The 14,224-nt window shown below is 42.4% G+C and overlaps 1 protein-coding gene across 1 annotated transcript in view; it reads right to left on the bottom strand.

Moving 5' to 3' along the window:
- The window catches only part of LOC104255676 (collagen alpha-1(XV) chain), a 160,915-nt gene that overhangs the window by 14,433 nt on the left and 132,258 nt on the right, over positions 1 to 14,224 (bottom strand). Inside the window, exons 30-34 of the mRNA XM_059836098.1 lie at positions 14,117 to 14,185; positions 13,702 to 13,743; positions 11,265 to 11,310; positions 5,723 to 5,812; positions 1,545 to 1,594 (exon numbers count right to left, since the gene is read on the bottom strand). Coding sequence (XP_059692081.1) covers positions 1,545 to 1,594; positions 5,723 to 5,812; positions 11,265 to 11,310; positions 13,702 to 13,743; positions 14,117 to 14,185 — 297 coding nt within the window. The remainder of the gene's footprint in view (positions 1 to 1,544; positions 1,595 to 5,722; positions 5,813 to 11,264; positions 11,311 to 13,701; positions 13,744 to 14,116; positions 14,186 to 14,224) is intronic.

Genomic DNA, 14,224 nt, shown 5'->3' with positions numbered 1-14,224 from the left:
TTCTTGCTATTCTACCCAGCACAACCTTGTTCTGGGCTGTAGCTGGAGGAAAAGAGAAAGTCAGAGGAAGCATAAAAGCCTGGCTTTCTGCTTTTCTCCTTCATCAAGGAAAAAGCAAAGCAAGCTTGACATGGAATGGACAGATATTTAAAAGTATGTGGCAAAGTGAAGATTACTGTGCATAGGATGAGAGAGAAGGGCAGGGGTGTGGGCCAGGATAACAGAAGAGACACCACACAAAACTGCAGACACTTTGAACTGCATCTCTTCTCCTGTCCTTCATCGTTGATTATCAGTTAGTTTGGGGAACAGAGTGATAGGTAAGAAGAAGCATTTAAATACTAGGTCATTATCTCTCCATTCAAGATGAGCCACAGCAATTGCAGGTTCCTCCTCACATTATTTCCTTCTGTTTGTCTGCTGTTTTTTTTCCTTCAACTTTTTTTGGTCTACTTTGTTTCACCTTTGTGAGAAATAAACCTGTGAATAGAAGAGGCAGAGGGCAAAGCAAGAATGGCAGGTAGCTGCAGAAAACCAGTAGAGATGGCTATCTGTAGCTCCTCCGCTGACTTCTTTTTAGTTTCCCAGTAAACAGGACTATAAAGCTTTCTGTAGGGCATGCCATTTTGCAGAGGTGAGGGACTGGATGAAAAAAGAGATCTTTCTAGCTAAAGCTGTAAAGCTACAAACACTACTCTAGAAGATCGAAGAAGCCATATCAGCTCTGCCATGCATGCATGGGGCACTTTATGTCACAGGAATAACTCAGGTGCACTCAGCCAAGCAGAAACAAAATCTGAAAAGCAGACGGCACTAAGAGTCCTTCAAGGAAACCAACAGTACACTGCTTTTTGTGGCATCATTAAACGGTAAGTTCATTCATTTTTTTTCAGATCTTCTACTGATAAAGAGCCTTGTTCACTTAAAAACATTGAAAATAATATTGCATCGGTATTCTTTTTTGTCACTTGAAGCAGTCAGGAGAATAACGGAACAGAGAGAGACCAAACACATCAAGGTATGGTTGTACTTTCTTGTAAGAGATTCCAGGAAAAGCAGTTTCCATCACTTTAACTTATTTTATTCAGTGTGCTTAAAAGATAAATAGTATTTCACAGAAGTGATTTTTCCCCCCATGTGTTAATTGTTGCTAAATTTTTCTAGAAGCCCTTTAGGTAATGGATGTCTCTTACCTGAGCTGGCATGGAAACAAAAGCATTCATTTATGGCAGATAATTTATACCAACTTATGTTAGGCAACAGTGAATTATGACTCACTTTAATACTACCGGGAAAGTAAAAAGCCTCAGTAATAAGTTTTTTTCAAACCTGATCTTTATATAGCACTGACATCTACTTTCTCTACACTTGTAATAAACCTGTCTATGCAGCTGGAGTTTAAGAAATTAATATCATTTGTAATTGCTGATGCTCTTATCTGTTTTGTATATTTCACCATGCTATACTGTTTTATGCTTAATTTACAGTAAAGTACATTTTAAAAAAAGCTTAACAGAACTCAGACACAAATGGGATGTAATTACCTTTATGCTATTAATAAAGTGGCTGAAATACGATGGAGGCAGAGGTGGACCTGAAAAATGAAGAAAATGCAATAAAGTACAATAATTATCTGTAATTTTCTTTTTAAAAGCACTGCTTTGGATATTACTGGTTTAGGATTTTAAAGGAAAATTATTTACAGTAATAACATTAACCTTTAAATCAAACAGATATTTTTAGTTTGGTTTCCTAACAAAGCAAGGCTTACATGCCCTATCTTGTCTGTCATGCCTCCACCTTAATAACTTCTGAATCTGATTGTGAATTTCAGACAAATTTGAAAGCAAAGAAGGCTCAAAGATGAAAAATTCCCAGTTCTCCAAAAAAATAGCAGCTGGGCAGAGGGTGAAAGAGTAGCATCCAAATTAACCCCTTTGATGGAAACCAAGGTGAAAGAAAAGCTTTCTGTACGTTTTGCCAGCAGTGGTGGTCAGTTGGTAGTTGCGTTATCTCTCACGCGAGGACATAAGTGACAAGAGAAAGAACCAGCGTTACTGCCGTGCTGCTGATCATGGAATAATTGTTCCTTGACATTTTTCTGCAACAAAACCCAATATTGGTATCAGTGGTTATACCACCTGTGTTGTGTTGTCTGCCAATGGTGGTCAGCCAAAGCTGTGAAGCCAGCACAAAAAGTCTAAAAAGTCTTCAAATAGTCTCTGTTTGGCATACACTTGGAAAAAAGGCTGGTTTACAGCTGCCCGTTACAGCTCGAGGCACTTTCTTCAAATGTGTTCTGATTAATCTTTGAGAACTTTGGGTCCAACCCTACACCAGCCATAGGAGTCAGATCTCAGTATGCTATCTCAGATGCAATTAAGTCAAGCAGACGTTTTATACATTTGTACTCTGGGACAGAAATGTATTCCCACTATGGCAGCTATTTTGATTTTATTCCAACCCTATAATTACAGCTCGCTGCAGTGATTTGCTTGATCCATGTGAGGGGATGGAGAACACAGGTGGAATAAATGGTAGGCGTCCTTCTCAGATATTGCTTAGTATTATTCTCTACACTGGGCAATATCTGAGGTCTTTCTAGGATGACCAGCAAGCAGACTAAGCCTGGGCAAGGTACATTAGGAACCGGGAGGTCACCACTCAAAGTGGAAGTGAAAAATCTGTGGTAGGGAACCAGTAGACTCTGCCTACGCTGGTAGGTAAACTGTGTTAGACCAGTTCCTCAGCCCTGAGGTAAAGTGGCACAGCTTCCACCCATACAGCTAAACTGTCCTCCTCACTCCCGAAGCATGAGAGACTTAATCCGTACAGCCTATTGCACCAATCCCTGGCTCACGCTATCCCCCAGACCATCCTACTGACTGGGAAAGTGTTCCTTGTTGTAGGCTGAGTCCAGGCCAGGAAACATGGGAACAATTAAACTGCAGGACAATTGTCCTCTGTGTCCTGGGCCTGTTTAGTTCACTAGTATACACAGCCAAAGTTTGCCTGACATGGCTTCTCAACGGGCAAACCCAGTTCAGTCCTCCTCTGTAGACATTCAGTGGAGGGCTGGTAGGCAATTTTTGGCAGGACCTTTAGGGATCTTACCACTAGCCAGAGGGAAACATACTTTGTTTTGTGGCTTCTGCTGGTAGACCGGGCATTTTCATTTCAGTTTGTTTTCACAAGTGAAACAAGCTAACAGCACATGTGCATAATCAATGGCAAAATCATGCCCTCCCAACAATCATAAGGTCGCAGAACTTTGGTGACCATTCTTTTAGAAAATGGGAAGCGACATTGTTTTCAGATCTGGGATCTGATCTAGACATTAACTTAGCCCCTGGAGCAACAGAACTCACTTACTGCCAGAATTAACACTTGCCCAGCGAGAAACCGTCTCTCTCCACTTCACTGATTTTCCTTTAGTTCCATTCCTTCCAGGATCCACAGAAAAAAATGGTGAAACTTCTTCTTCATACAGAAAAGAAGGTCTCAGGACAAACAAACAGGCCAAAGGGTGGATTTGGATGAATGTGAAAACTTGTCCAGAATGCCAGGTTGGCCTTTCGGGGAATGACTGGCGGGAAGGAAGGGGCTGGACTATGGTCAAGGGCCAGCACACTGCAATAAACACTCCATTTTCGATTAGCAGATCTTCAGCCTTAGGCAACTGTGTCTGAGACTATGGTACAATGAAGTCTCCTCCTCTATTTCGAAATGTGTTTTCTTACAAGGCTCCAGACTGTGTTCCTCCAGCCAGAAACGCCGGGCTTGTGCTGGAGCATTGCACATGCGGTTGGAACACACCACCTATGCTCTGGATACTTACTACACCTGCCCCTATACAGAGTAGCTAAAAAAAGCGTGGCCTGCCATTTACCCACTTTATGTCTTGGCTTCATATTTTTGCATGTTCTCCATTAATAGAGCCTCTTTCTAAGGTTGGAGAGGAGACATTGTGCAAAAAGGAAAAATAAATCCACTGCGTGGACAAGTACCACAGTTCAGAAAGCTTTTCTGATTGCTGGAACTCAAGAGATACTGTAGTGGAAGGAGCTTCAGCCATCTGTCCCTCAGAGAACGTTTTGAAAAATTCCCATACTTTAATCATGTTCCACTACCCTGCAACTTCTGGCTTGTGAATTTTCACTGTCAAAGAGTATCTGGATATCTGTGAGACCTAGAGAATTGGTTTGTATGAAAGAATATCTTAGCAACTACATCAATGAGCAAGAACCAAACAGGAACATTTTTTAGAGCAGCAACAGAATTGGTCTTAGTTAACATATTTTAACTTCACAAAGTACTGAAGCTAGTTGATCTGTTTGGATTCGGTTGGCAAACAAATGAATAAATCTCTGTTATTTTAGGAGAAAGGTGAATTCAGTTTTCAGTTCAACCAGAATTCTCACGTTATTCTCACCATCCTTCACTAGCTTCAGTTTTACAACAACATCATAAGCATAATCCTCTCATAATCCTCTCCTTCTGAAGCACCTGAAATCATCAGGTATAGGCAAAAATACTTGTAGGACATCGATTTGTATTAAATACAGAACCTGGGAGGGAACAGCCATGTTCATGTTGGATAAACCAGCGCAGAAGAGAAAGTTTTCCTAATTTCTGTTTAGGAATGCTTCTTGTTTCTTCTTTTTACAAGTTTATTGATGACTAGGAAGCACTAACCACTTGTTTTAAGGCAGTGCATATTGATCAGAATAAAAATTAATGAGGACAAGACAAGAAAACAGATTTTATTAGAACAAACAGATGTCCTCTTAAAAATAACCAAAATATCATCTTCAGTCAACAGAACTGTGTCTTTGGAACAAAGACAGAAATATCCATATAGATGTAGTTTTGTATTTATTATGAACAGATTAGAGGACAAAGATTATATTGTATAGCAACGTTAATTTGATATGCTGCTTCTTCTATTTAAAATGATTTCTGACACTGACCAAAGCCTTATCTCAGTAGAGAAGATTTCAAAAAGATGTATAGAAAAGGAAGAGTTTGTAATAGCAATCTTTTCAAATAGATGCTTGTTTCTGCAACTATTTTTGAACGTGTAAGAATTAGCAATGTGTATCAACTTTTGATACAGAAAAGTAAATCTTTGGTGAGGAACATCTGTTATGATGCTCCTACCACCAGTGAATTGGTATTTTTAGTCCACACAGACTTTTCATTATTATCAGAAATGAAGCATAGAATATTAAAAAGTTGGTTGAAATGGAGATCCTCTATACCCACCTCCTGCTGGAAGTGGGTCTGTCACCAACAAATGACTGCCTTGAACTCAGAATGCAGAGATGTGTTACACTGAAATGGGAAGCACTGGATTTTGGCCCAATTGGCTCAAAAAGATTGACAACAAAATGATATCTCAGGGAGTGGACATGATGTCCTTTTAAGATTTCAAAAAATCTCTGACCACCCAGTTACATTTCAGTATCTATTCTTGTACTTAACACATTTGTAATACTCACAAATGTGCGGTACAGATACTTCTTTTCAGAAGACATCTTTGATAACATTATGGGCTTTGTTGTTCTGTGTATCAGTTCAGCAAGGAACCTAGGTGTTAAGTCTTTAGGCAGCTAAGGGGTAAGGCTGCAGGGGTAGGTAGCAAAGTACTTTGTTGAATTGCTTTTGAAGTTAAACACGTATTCCTTTACAGGATGTCAATGACATATCAGATTTAGGATACCTGGTGGTCCTGGAGCACCTCTGTCTCCCTTTTCTCCTTTTAAGTCCGCTGAACTGTGCAGTCCCCAGGAATCTCTGTTTGCTTTAGCACCTGCCATAAAAGCATCACAAATTCATGAGAACTTGCAAACAGCAGAGACTATAGCAATGACAACCAAAACATCGAAAGCGAGAATAGACTTTTCCATACATGTGGGGCATGTGGCTCCAGTCCCTATATGCTTGTCTCACTCTCCTCATGAACATTGAATGGCTGCCTGACCGTCCTTTCTTATCAACTCCCACATGCATAAGACAACCTCTCTCTTATGAGTCAATCGATCACTCTCCCTTCCCTAACCACGTAGCCTAAGACCCTCTGAACAAACCTGGTCTTCCTGCGTTTATGAATTTCACTGGGGCAAGCGTAGAAACAGTTCTTGAGTTATGGCTCTGCATTTGATAGCACATCTTCTACTATCTCCAGACTCCAAAACAAACCGATAAATGATAATATCTGCAACTGTGAATGTCAAAAATGTTATTGTTTATTGCTCCTTCATGTCATAAAAGCATTAATAATGAAGCAAATGTTCTCTGAGAGCAGAAATGCTTTTAGCATAATTTTCCATCCAGGTGAGCTAAGGGTAGAATTGCACCCAAGCACTTCTGGATAAACCTTCTATTTTTCCAGTTATTATTCAACATCCATGGTAACCTTACCCTATAAAATAGCTGGGTAAAATGACCCCTGAGTATTTAGACTTCTTAGGTCTGATTTCTCTCTTTGTTCTGCCTGAGTAATTGCTAATACCTTTGCAACATTCATGTAAAATAACATCATTCTGCCACGGTAACATCTTATAGCCACTTCCTTCAGGTACAAATGCCTTTTCAAGTTTAAGGTGAGGTGATCCTATTCTGAGTTATGAACAGGAAGGGTGCTGAAGTACCATAACAAGCAGATACAAGACACATGTCTTGAAGTAATTTTTAATGGTCCCCTGCCCGTGATATCTTCCGCCCCTGCGTTCAGTTGTGATCGATGCTGGGAGTCAGTGAATCACTGAGAACACTGGCTCTTTTCTAACCTGATCTGATTACATTTGTGAATTTCACTAGGGCAAGCACAGAAACAATCTCTTGCTTGGGTACCCAGTCCATGCTCATGACCTGGTGCCACTTATAAATGAGGCTTTATTGCTAAGAAATAAATAAAGACTTTATTGGTAAGAAAGCCTTCATTTGAAAAATAGTTACAGGATTTTTCCTTCTTCTAGCTGTGCAGAATGGCTACAAATACAGAAGAACGAGATGGACTTCTTCCCTTTCAGAGCCCCATGTTACAATGGAAGTTTCCAGACAGTTCCTCTCTGCCCTTCAGCCACGAGAGGTGAAAGCTGGTCATACTCCCATGGGTCTCCCCGTGATGTGTCTGGTGACTCAGCCTCCAGCTGTGAGCCCATGTTCAAATGCCTATTGACAGAACAGTGGGGCCTCATTTTCTGTTGCACTGAAGCCACTCATGCAATCTCTCAGGTGTGTGGTTAGACAGTTGTCCTAGTTGTCAGATGAACCCTAACTGTCCAACTGTGACATTTTCAGGCAGATTTCCAGTCCAGTCATCAGTATTTTAGGTCATCTTAAAATATTGAGACCAATACAGAGCTTATACAAGCAAGCTCTGACTTCCTTTTCTTCAAGATATCTTTCTTTACCATGTACTATGTCCACTCTTGCCCCTTATCCTGATGCCTTGCACTCTTTTCCTTCTCATCCTTTCTTTTTCCATTTGGATCAAGGTGGCCCGGTCTTTCCAAGTGTCTCGGTCATTGCTGAGGAAGAGGAGCTGTTCCAGTTGCTGATATCAGCCCACTGCTTACTCTCTAGACCACACTAGAGAACTGGTCCTCAGATAGCCATCTCTTCCTCCAGAAACAGCCCCAAGCCCCACCGTTTGGAGCTGACATAACATATACTACTGCTGCATTATTCAACTTGTTTTGCATGTGCTGTGTTTGCCATGCAGGTTCTGACTTATCTGATTAAACTGCAAACTCTCCAGACTTCTTCGCACATTGATGGAAACAGTGATTTAATTCCCAGGAACATGGGAACAGGGAAACGGGTTCAGGCTGTATATTAGAGGCTGCACTACTGCTTTTTTCCACAAAATTACTCTGAAAGTATAAAAAATAGGCAGGAATAAATTTTTATTATAAGCAGTTGAATAAAAGGAGGAAGACCACAGACTTCATTTACTCCGTGATCTTGAGAAGACCTCCTTCTCCATTGCATACTACTGGATTGTAAGAAAACTGCTGGCTGCTCCCTGTGGATGCTCTGGGACTTTGTTTTAATGTCCCAAATTTTTTTCCAGCTCTAAAAAACTCTGAAGGGACAAAACTGTCACAGAACTTTCTGCTACCCTTGGAACTAAAGGACTTCCACACAATTTGGTCAAGGCAGCTCTATTTCAATCAGCATTCACCATTTTTTTTGGCACAGAATTACTACGTGTTTCGCTCTGCATGTAACTGAATCCATCCGGGGAATTTATCCAGGGAACTACAGGCCTGTCAGCCTGACCTCGGTGCCGGGGAAGATTATGGAAGATGTTCATCTTGAGGGTGCTCACAGGGCATGCACAGAACAACCAAGGGATCAGGCCCAGCCAGCATGGGTTCATGAAAGGCAGGTCCTGCTTGACCAACCTGATCTCCTTCTATGACCAGGTGACCCGCCGAGTGGGTGAGGGAAAGGCTGTAGATGTTGTCTGCCTGAGCTGTAGTAAAGCCTTCGACACTGTCTCCCACAGCATTCTCCTGGAGAAAATGGCTGCTCATGGCTTGGACGGGAGCACTCTTCACTGGGTAAAAAACTGTCTGGACGGCCGAGCCCAGAGGGTCGTGGTGAATGGAGTGAAATCCAGTTGGCGGCCGGTCACAAGCGGAGTCCCCCAGGGCTCAGTTTTGGGGCCGGTCTTGTTTAATGTCTTTATTGATGATCTGGATGAGGGGATCAAGTGCTCCCTCAGTAAGTTTGCAGACGACACCAAGTTGGGCGGGAGTTTTGATCTGCTGGAGGGCAGGAAGGCTCTGCAGAGGGATCTGGATAGGCTGGATGGATGGGCTGAGGCCAATTGTATGAGGTTCAACAAGGCCAAGTGACGGGTCCTGCACTTGAGTCATAACAACCCCAGGCAATGCTCCAGGCTTGGGGACGAGTGGCTGGAAAGTTGCCCGGAGGAAAAGGACCTGGGGGTGTCGATCGACAGCCGGCTGAATGTGAGCCAGAGTGTGCCCAGGTGGCCAAGAAGGCCAACGGCATCCTGGTCTGTATCAGAAATGGTGTGGGCAGCAGGAGTAGGGAGGTGATCGTGCCCCTGTACTCGGCGCTGGTGAGGCCGCACCTCGAATGCTGTGTTCAGTGTTGCGCCCCTCACTCCAAGAAGGACATTGAGGTGCTGGAGCGTGTCCAGAGAAGGGCGACGAAGCTGGTGAGGGGTGTGGAGCACAAGTCTTGTGAGGAGCGGCTGAGGGAGCTGGGGTTGTTCAGTCTGGAGAAGAGGAGGCTGAGGGGAAACCTTCTCACTCTCTACAATTACCTGAAAGGAGGTTGCAGAGAGGTGGGTGTTGGTCTCTTCTCCCAAGTGACTAGCGACAGGACAAGAGGAAATGGCCTCAAGTTGCACCAGAGGAGGTTTAGGCTGGATATTAGGAAAACATTCTTTCCTGAGAGAGTGGTGAAGCACTGGAAGAGGCTGCCCAGGGAGGTGGTGGAGTCACCATTGCTGGAGGTGTTCAAGGAACGTGTGGACGAGGCACTGCGGGACATGGTTTAGTGGGCGTGGTGATGTTAGTTGATGGTTGGACTTGATGGTCTTACAGGTCTTTTCCAACCTAAATGATTCTGCGATTCTGTGTTCCTTGGATTATGTCTTTGAGGAAGGACAAAAGCACTGAACCACAGACGCAGGCTTGCGTTACTTTTAATGCCTCGTGCGCCACAGTAAGTGACCACTTTGTGCTTGTCTGGTGGAGTAGTAGCTCAAGAATGAAACGGTCAGACCATTACAATAATCTTAAAATGGGATAAAAACTATGTAAATAGTGACTTTACCTCCTTAAACCATAGAAAGAAGGGATGCATGCTTAGGATTTACTGTTTGGGTCAGTATGCATTTAGAGATAAGAAACTATAATGATTATTTGAATAAAACCGACAAGCTTTAAACAAAATTGTCACAGTCAAAATCCTCACTGTCAAGCTTTTACCCAGGCTGAAAGTCTAAAAAGAGCAGAATGCCCTTTATCAGCTTAGAGTCAACTCTTAGAACTAAGGAAAATGCCTTGAACCAAGAACTTTGGGCTCTCTGTGGGCATTTATTCTGTTAGATCATGGATTCTTTTTTAAAAACAAAAATATGGACACAGAAATCTTTTGGAGTCCCTGTGTGCTGGGGGACACAGGCACCTGGGAGTCTTTGAATTTAGGAGCAGCACTGGACAGCCTAGGCTTTATGGACTTAATTCTGTGGACATAGCCCTGAAGAAATGTGGACAGTTTGCCAAGCACAAGACTTAGGCTCTCACTTGTGAGAGGTGAGTCAGTCATTCAGCAGTAAGGATTCAGAAAGCAAGCTCAGGGCATCATTGTACCCCACAAATTTGACCCTCTGTTGTCCTGAAACCCCCTTCCATTAAAAGGACTGAAAGCTAATGTAAACTTGTCCAGCCTTGTGACAGTTTCCCTAGGTTCTCACGTGGGGAGTTTCTCATCCTCTTTCCCCATTAGTCTTACTTCCTTCTTTGTCTGCCTGTCAGGTTTTGTCCTCGCTACTCCTGAACCCAGAAATTACTTTCTTTTCAGCACGCCTCATCTTTCTAGTGAAGGAGGGGATGAGAAAATTTTTTTCTGTCTCACCAGAAAATTCATCCCCTCTCACAGGAAGAACCATTAATAGCTTGGTTCTTTCCCTCAGCAATATTCTCTGGGACTCCAGCAGCCAGTACGTGTTGGCTCTGCCTGTAATAATTTTCTTTCAAGCAAAAGAATGGGAGGCCTGATTACAAGCTCTTTTTTTTTTGGTATCAGTGTCTCAGCGAAGGGAAGTGCTTTTGATACCATCAGTCAAACGCTGGAGGAATGAGACCGCCTGGTTGCTTGGTGGGATGTAGTATCGGGTGGACTTTAGCATTTGCGCCTTAGGAGCATTGCCAGAGCAGAGAGCGATGATTTGGCACAGCCATGTGTGACACCTCTGCTCTGACAGAGGACTTCTAAGATCAGATCTTGCAGAAACTCTTTTGCACTGCTCAATTTATTAATCTTAGTCTTCAAAGGGCAGACCTAGGCTCATTTTGTTTATATGTTGAGACTGGACCAAGATGTGATCTTACAGTTTCACCAGAAAAGGAAGCGAGACCACTTTTTTTTCCCCCCTTTCTTTTTTTTCCCCATAAACCCAGTTATGCAATAGCCAAGAAAAAGCAAAAAGAGCTTAACTAAGAAAAAACAAAAAAAGCTTATGTAAACCAAGGTACAAGAAAAGAATTACTCACCATGGAAATTGAGAGCTTCTTGATTTCCAGGGTATGGAGTGCTCACCTACAGACAAAGAAATCTATTAAAATTATCCATACATGTTAACGAATGGAAGTGCATTACTTGCTGTGACTGAAAAGCCTGGAAAATTTGCATGCTATCACAGTAAATATCATAACACCACTCTGGGATTATCTCCAGTTTGACAAGGTCCGAGTATTAGCTGATCAAGCTTTTTTCAGGATTGTGCTCTCTTTAACATGCAACATGCATTCAGCAAGAGGGTAACACCATGCGTATTGGAGGCATCAGCAAATCCTACTCTCAGTCATGCCAGTGAAGCATCAGAAAACTCATTCTCCAGGAACAATTCTGGATTTACATCACTGCATTTGAAAGCAGGATTCGCTTTTTGACTGTAAGATAACAGACTGTGTTTGTAAATTTTTCGTCAGATCATGGCTATGCATACTGTCTGATGTTGACCTGAGCTCCAGATGCATTGAGACCACGACGGGGAGGCAGAAGCTATCCTAGTCTATCCTGTTCTGACACCAGCCACCTGTAAAAGAGGGCATGCTACTTACCTCTGCTGCCTGTCTTCAAAACAGGGAGAGTGCAGGAATTAAAGTGTGGCACAGTGCTTGCAAATGGACAGATCTTATCTAGCTACTACTACTTATATGAATCTCAGCAAGCGTATGAAAAAAAAATTGAAGGTGCTGCATCTGGCTAATCCTGTAGTATTAGCTCTTAGAAGTCTTACTCACATGGATAGCTCCATTAACTTCAGAAGTTCAGTTCACATGAGGAAAACTTGTGGGGTTCAGTCTGTAGTTCTTTATCGATATTCATTTATGTAGGCATGTACAGCAGACTTCTTATCTATAAACTTGGATAGGTTTAGGAGATTATTCACAAATGTAGGACAAAGCTATCTAGCATACGCAGATGCACAAAGAGGTGTTTGTAAGTACAGGTTTCTATTACTTGTGCACATAAAAGTTACTGCTATTATTCACTGATTGTAACCTTCTTGAAAAGTGGCTTTTTATCATTATCTGACATTCAGCTAAAATAGGCTTGTATTGTTTGAGTCATTCCACAGAGAATCATAGGAGAGTTGAGGTTGGAAGGCATCTCTGGAGATCGTCTACCCCAAAGCAGGATCAACTACGTCAGGTTGCTCAGGGCCTCGTCCAGTCAGGTTTCAGAGGTGAAGGCTGACTAATCCATAGGTGATTATGGACATAAGGGATTAACATAGAAGAATGTTATACGGTGGGAATGGGAAGATATAAGGGAGGAATTCAAAGAGGCAAAAAGATGGTGCCTGGAGGTGGTAGGCCAAAACCGTAGAAATGTCAGATTACCATGGAGTAACGACTACTGATCATTATTTAACAGAAGGATTCATAAGCTGGGATACATCTTGCTTCAGCGGTAAGGGTAGGGTGACAATGAGTATCAATGCATCTAGTATAGTCTAAGCCAAGAGCTGCTTCTCTAAAATAAGTGAAAAACAGCTGGAATGGAAATTGGAGGAGGGGGCACAATACTACTTTGAGCTATATTGTCTAACAGAAAAGTAGAACAGCCATTGTGCACACCACACTATTCAGGGGAGGACTGTGGCTCTCAAAGACAGAATCCTTTCCAAGTACCTAACCCACGGCTTAACAGTACAGTGTTGCCCCAGGGAAAGTACTTCCAGGACTGGACTCTGTTCACGGTCCATTGTAGGATGTAATTTCCATGATTCATTAAACAAATATTGCATCAGGTTGTTCTGAAAATATAAAGCCCATCTCCTTACTTTTGACAATATGCGTGAAACTACAGGTCCTTTGAAGGTAACGGGGGCTTTGTCATTCCCTTTGGGAAGCAGGGGCAGAGCTTCACCTGCTGCCATTCTTGAGATAAGAAATATTTATGTGTGAATAGACCCCATTTGAGGGTCAAATAAGAACACGATCTTTCTTTTCTGATGCATCTTTCATGCCACAATGAAATACATAACAAATCTTATTTTGGACAGGGAAATTGAAAACAGCTAAAGACATAACAACGTGGAGAGACTATTTATAGATACATCTGAATAATGCGTGTACATGTATGTATAAACATTCAGCTCCCCAAAGCAGCTCTTAAACTATGGAAACACCGGCTTTGAAAGGCATTGAAAGTGTTAGAACAACCAAGTAATCAAAGTGCTTTAAGCAAAAGGTTCTAGTGTTTCTAGTTCTGTTATGTATTTTATGTATGGCTAATTTTGGGTATCTAAACACTTGAAAAATCTGTTATCTTGAAGACTAGGTAAAACACATCTCTGGTGCAAAGCAGAAGGCGGGGGAGAAAAGCTGCAAAGCTACTGTGGTTATGTATATAGCTACTTTGGTTATGTGTTGTCGTGGCCATGCATTTTGCTAAGAGCAGATTCTGTCCGTGACTTACTGGCATTTTGCAATGAGGTCTGGGAGAGACTGGAAAAACTGTCTATTGAAAACAGGAAGGGAAATTATTTTAATGAATGTAGGTATAATACAGCAGATAACACACCAAATAGATCTAATAGACATGACGGGACGAAGCCTGGAAACAAAAATCAGCACCTCCCGACCAGAGAGCGTGGCTCGCTGCCTGCGAGCTCTCGCAGGTCTCTCAGCAGGTCCTGCTCTGGGGCGGGGGCAAAACTCTGACATGGCAGTGGCTCTGCTTAAGAGATTTTTTTCCTATGCACACAAGGAAGGTCACCCACTGTAAACTGTCGCCTGAAACACGTTCTGATGGTTCCCTTTGCAAACTGTTTCTAGAGCAGCACATTTCTGCTACGGAGATAGACCAGCAACTGATCCCCCGTTGTACTTACTCCTTTGATGTAAACTATACGTCCTGGAGGTCCAGGGGGCCCTGGGGGTCCAGGCAAGCCAGGAAGGCCCTGGTAAGAGAAAGTGAAAGAAGGAAGATTTTAGGCAGA

Source organism: Gavia stellata, chromosome 3 (genome assembly GCF_030936135.1).
Source record: "Gavia stellata isolate bGavSte3 chromosome 3, bGavSte3.hap2, whole genome shotgun sequence".
Lineage (NCBI taxonomy): Eukaryota > Metazoa > Chordata > Aves > Gaviiformes > Gaviidae > Gavia > Gavia stellata.
Note: the sequence above shows the minus strand (reverse complement) of the source record. Positions and strands in the feature narration are given on the sequence as shown.